This window comes from Lepisosteus platostomus, chromosome 6 (assembly GCF_059453375.1).
Source record: "Lepisosteus platostomus isolate fLepPlt1 chromosome 6, fLepPlt1.hap1, whole genome shotgun sequence".
NCBI lineage: Eukaryota > Metazoa > Chordata > Actinopteri > Semionotiformes > Lepisosteidae > Lepisosteus > Lepisosteus platostomus.
This window is the reverse complement of record NC_142616.1, coordinates 24,666,473-24,672,472: the sequence shown is the minus strand read 5'-3', so window position 1 is coordinate 24,672,472 and position 6,000 is coordinate 24,666,473. Positions and strand designations below refer to the sequence as shown.

At 37.5% G+C, this 6,000-nt stretch overlaps 1 protein-coding gene across 2 annotated transcripts in view; it reads left to right on the top strand.

Annotated features, from left to right (window-relative positions):
* Window positions 1-404: 404 nt before the first annotated feature.
* adgra1b (adhesion G protein-coupled receptor A1b) overlaps window positions 405-6,000 on the top strand; it is a 130,680-nt gene continuing 125,084 nt past the window's right edge. For both annotated transcript variants that reach the window (XM_088635009.1, XM_088635007.1), the window contains exon 1: window positions 405-1,201. In XM_088635009.1, coding sequence (XP_088491135.1) covers window positions 984-1,201 — 218 coding nt within the window. In that variant the 5' untranslated portion in view covers window positions 405-983. The remainder of the gene's footprint in view (window positions 1,202-6,000) is intronic.

The window sequence follows — 6,000 nt, the reverse complement described above, 5'->3', positions numbered from 1 at the left end:
ATTTTATTTAGAAAATGTCATAAGGCATAAGTGACAGATAAAACTAATCTTAATTGTAATATATTACCTTTGTTTAAGTCAACTTCTTTGTATGAGCATGGCAAAGGAAAGAAAGGAAAAGAACATTCGACACAACAGTTGATTTAAACTTACAATTTTCCTTAAGACTTTAGGATACATATTTGCGAAAATGCGTTATCTTTTATTTGATTGGTAAAACTAGATGCTTTAAAATCGACAGTGGTCCCTTAGTGCATAAATTTTAAAAGTAACCTGATAGATGAGACTTGGTGAGTCTACTCTTGCAGCGCTGCCATCATGTGGGTACTTTTTAGCCAATCAAAAAATGTGTAACCACTTCCCCTGGGTTTGGAAGAGGAGGGCTGATACAATTCTCCCATCTGGTAGCTCCTCGTGCTTGATTGCGCATTAGGCACTAGCGGTGCACCTAAAGCACGGATAACGCGGACCTGTTGATAACCCAGTTTAAGAATGCAGCGCTCTGCAACTTTTTCTTCACAGAGAAACTATAAAGATCCATAGCAGGAAGTGTTGCGACGACGTTTGATTGACGCCTATGTACAATGCCTGGAGTTTTTGAGGATGGAATATTATATGGAGTTTTAAATGATAAATTATGTCAACAGTTTGATACCAGAGGATATTAGAGAATTCTTAAAGACAACCTTTAAAATCCATGTAGTAATGGAAAAGCATCCGGCGATGCCTTTAAAGAAAGCAACGAGATGTCATTTGTAGGTTTTGTATTCCAGGTATAGAAACGTGTACAGTTTGCTATTGGAGAAGAACCACTACAACAAAATTCGTCAGGTGTAGCTTAACCGGAATTTGGCAGGGTTCTGTCACTTCCTCAACACTGGATAACTCCTTCACTTATGTAAACTAGTTAAATGTGAGATGATCGGTTCCTATTTTCCGTGTTGGAAAGGGAAAAGGCATTTCCAAAGGAGGTTCTATTCACGATGAAACTCTTGAACTTTTTCTGTCTAGTTGCTGGATTTTGGAGGATGTTTTCAGCAAACAGAAACTGTCCCGACCTGATCATTGACAGTTGCAGCTGCACATCCGAGCGATTCAAAGAGCTGGGGAGGCAAACTATTCGAATCAAAGTTGTGTGCAACAGCGGAGAGTTAGTGGAAACTTTACAGCCCAGCTTTTTACCCAACAAGACAGTTACTCTGTAAGTACAGTGCCTCCTATTAATTTCGAACAGAACAAGTTAGTTTTTTCTTAAGTTCTGTCTCTTGGTAATTTGTTTAATTATATTTTATCAGAGCGTAGAATAGCGTGACAAGCTTAGAAAGTGTGTAAATCTACTCCGTGGTGAATCCTATATTCAAAGTGACAGCTAGCTAGACTTACATATATAGCAATTTACCACAACCCTGTACTAGATACCGAATAAAGATTAATACAAAGACTGATGGTTCTGTGAAAAATGACGTACTGTACCAATGGAACCGGACTGAGCTGAGCAATGATTTTGTATACTTTTATTAAGTTAGATATTGTTAAATGCATGTCAATAAAAATAATAAAATAAAATTTACATACATTGTATTTACACACATTTTCTCGTTTTATAAAACATTGTTATATATATATATGTATGCACACAACTAGATTTATAGCAACAAATAATTCATGATTTGTGTAAGGTAATTTATATAGTTATTTAGGTTTGATTTTGTGCAGAACACGTTTGCATAGCTAGCAGTTAATGAACCTCAACACTCATCTTTACTGACAAACTGGCCTCAATATGTTACAAATGACCTAGAGACGCTTGCCCTTATAGAAAATAATTGTTTGTACATTGGGGTACAATGTATTATTCAGTATCAATACAATACAACTTGCTGCAATAAACACGTTCTATGTAAATTCATAGTTGGAATTCGTTAGTCAAAAAGATAAAGATATTTCATCATCCGTCTACTTTCCTTTTTATCTCTGCGTATCTACCAATTTTCCCAGAATCTATTTATATAAAAACCTCATCTTGTCGCATTTTGAAAGTTTCTCAAAGTGGCATACTGCATATGTTAAATGCATAACTTAAAGCACAGAATTTTGGAACATCCATCCAATATACAGTATGAAAGCTGCTTATCCTGGTAAGGGTCTTAGCACCCAAGAACTTGTCCCAGAAGAATAGCATGCAAGATGATAGGACTACACCCTGGATGGGACAGCAGGACATCACAGAGTACACACAAGCACACTGGAATAATTTAGAGACAGAAAGGAAATCGTGGCAATCAAGGGTGTAATACTGTATGTAATATCTGCCTTATAATTATTTTATACCAATACTAAATAGAATGTAACATTACTTGTGAGTCATATTGCAAGGTGAAAAGAGTCCCAAGAATTCTGATAAATTGATAATTCAGATTTCAGATAGTATAATGATATTTTTTATCCTGCCAATCCATTTCAAGTCTTTGCTGTTGTTGCTTTTTCAAAATGTGTTGTTCACTACATTGCAAAACAATAGGTTCACTTTTGGAAGTTTGAAAACTGATATTTTCCAGTTTTATGTTGGTTTTAGTTATGATTTGTCACTTAAGACTGTGCTGGCACACACATGGAGTACAATCATGGGTGTAAATGTATGTGTTGATGGTCTTTCATTACTTCTTCAAGCTATAAATATTGTATGAAATCAGTGGGTTTTGTGGCTGACTCATAGAAATATCTCAAGTATATGGCCTACACACTTCTCCACACACAGTTTTCCACAGCAACTTTTAGCAACTTAGAAATCCAAAAATACAATTTGTACAGAGCTAATTCTTCAGAAAAAGCAAATAGATAAATACTTGCTTCCTTGTCATGGAGGCAAAGATACAGCAACTTTTAAAAATGTGGATTTATAGTGCTTGATCATATTGGCATCAATGTAGATATACAGTAGGTACTGTATGTGAGGTACAACAAGTGCAAAACAAAGCATCCATAAATTGATCTGGATGCAAACTGGCAAGATTTTTTTCCCTGTGAGCGCTGAGGCTGGAGAAAAAATGCATAATTCCAAACTACTACAGTTAACATTGCAGTTTATGGAATTTCTTTGTGCACATTGATTGCATTCCTTTACGGTGCCATGAATACGTTCACATTTAATAAATAATATAATCCCATATGGTGTACCCCAATATTTGGTGTATGTTATTGCTGGTGCAATGTAGTGTTTTCACAGTGTAACAGGTTTAACAAGACGTTCTGCTTTCTTTCACTGGTAAATTCCACAAGCTACAGTAACTAGTGTAAAATTTCATACCACTGTGGACTATAAGTTCAGTTCTATAGACTGATTTACTGTATATGATCCTAGATTTCCACATTTCACTTTTTCCTGACTCAGCATGGACTCTTTTTACAGTTTTGCTGTAAAAAGACTATGAAATGAACTTTTGTGTCTGTACAGGCAAATCCACAGAGATGATTCAAGCAAGAACTTTGGTAATTAAAATTTAAACAGTGGTGTTCACTTCAGAAAACATTCCTCTTAAAACCCAGCCCTAAATACTCTCTGCTTTCTCCCTGGCCATTGAAATGTTATGAACTTTGCGTTGTTATTAGCAGCCCCCATTTGGCAAAGTGCTCTTCCTGCATTAGGAAATGTGACCTTTAGCAGCTTGAAGTGGTTTTCCTCCTCTCACTTTTGTTTTTATATGTAATGAAAATAAACAACTCTCAGAAGAAAGTACATTAATATATATTTATATAAAGTAAATTTCAGGTGGATTTATTTAACATTTCCCTTAAGACATTTTTATTTTCTGTTTAACAAAACTTTCAGATTGGATTTTATTTTGACACTGCAGTTGTTTTACTGTACATTTCTTAATGTACTTTATTTCAGAGTGAGTGAAGGCTGCATTTTTAAAATATAATACTGCTTAACTATATCAGCACTAACCTGTGCAATCATTTTTTAACAATCTACTAATCATCCTCTTTACATTGGGGGAGTTATATTCCTTTATTATAATTCTAGAGTAACAATGCAAAGCATCCTTTATCCCAGTGACTCAATAATGAAATGGAAAGTTTAAATTCTCTATATACAGTACTCTTCAGTTTAAGAGACGTAAGAAGTTATTCTACAAGACTGAAAATTCAATGGCTGTCTTTAGCTCAAATTTACTATTGTCATGGTCTCACCTAGTTCTAGTATTGATGGTATCTTGCTTGATAACGGTAGGAAGGAGAGTCTTTAACACCTGTTGCAGTCAGCATGTGTTAATGGAAACATGCTACTGTTTATGCAAACTGAGGGGTTAGATGAAAGCTGTTTAGCCTGGAGCAGCACTAAAAGAGGGATGTAAGCAATGCTGCAATTGAAAGCATAGTACAAGAAAAGGAGGTCGCTTCTCCTAGACATTTCACATTTCATGTGTAACAAGGAGCATTGAGTGGTGACAGGCTTACCAAAAGCCAAAAGTTATTATTACTAACTGTTTTGTGTTTTTTTGTAATGAAAATCCACTGTTATGAGTAGTCTGTGCTCAAATATTACACAATTTGTAAACTGTATTTTAATCCAGTCTTCAGTCTAATTTTGTTGAGTGTGCTGTGGAGGGTTTACAAAAATACAACATATATACTGTGCCACGTGAGGCAGCTTGGTGCGGGTGCTCTTTTGAGTAGGTTGCAGGATGAGGAGGCCATGACGTTCCCCAGCACGGGGACTTTTGGCAGCTCTTTCTCCCTTTCACAGATACTGTAGCCGATCTTCAGAGTCTGGCCAGAGTCTTTTCCTCATAATCCAGCTATGGGCTTATATCATGTCTCTCTGGTCAACTCTCATCCTCCTTTCTGTTCTACAGCTCTAGTTCCTCCCTGTCCCACAGCACTGCTTCAGATTGACAGAGGCTCCTCTCTCGCCAGCAATGCTGGGGATGGCAGCTCCTCCCTCAGATGCAGACTTAGTAACAATAAAGGCTGCTCCTCACCCCTTTCCCAAAGCTTTGACCCTGGAGGGTAAAACTTATTTTCTCTCTGGCTATGGGCAGGATGGGAGGGTCCTGCCTCCCTATCTGGGAGACTGTGGAAACCTCGGGCGTTGTCCCTCTCAGGCCCTCGCAAAGCAAGCGGATGAAGCAAGTTTTTCAAGTGATGTTCTTCTGGAAGCCCCCATCTTTCCCCAGAACTTCTGAATCATTTTCAGTAGCCATGGGAAAGGTACTCTGTGCCTTCTGTATTGAGCCGCTGTGATGTATTAAGATATTTCCTCAAGAACAGAACCAATGTTTTCTCTTATTTTTGTTTGCTTTTTTCTCTTCATCTGTCCTGAAAAAGAAAACACTGGAACCATTGGCAGCCAGGATTTGCTGCTCCCAAAACTAACATAGCTTACTGCCTGTCACTCACTCTAATATAACATCACATGGGACAGCAGGTACTGCAGGTGGGGGCCCAGAAAACACACAACCGAAGCAATACAGTGCAAAATGGTGGCTTTATTTACAGTTCAGCATGAGAACTGAAAAAATAAAAGTTTAGTTCTTTTTTTGAGCAATGATGGACTCTTCCTGGTTCACTTTCTAACCACAGCTGGGAGCTAAGCTGCTTATCAGCTTTCACAATACAAAATAAACAGTACAAATCTGAATCGCAATCCAAATCCTTCCCCTGGTTGCTGGGTCCCTCAATCCCGCTTTGTTGCTTTCTCTCTTTTCTGTGTATTGCACTGGCAATGATCTGTGTCTAAAGCAGGCAGCAGATTTTATAGGATGGAAACTAAATTCTCTATTTAAGAATGCTTTTGAATTAAGATTATTTCCTCTCTCAGGACTCTGGGGGGGTCCACAGGTAGCCTTTTCTTTATGATTATAGTGTATTCTGTCATTTGACTAACCACCTTTGTCAGACATGCATCCCGAGATCTGCTATCTTACCCCTGTGCCACTGCAGTGCCACACTATGTAAATACCAAAAATAAACATTGTTTCCAACCATATTCACGTA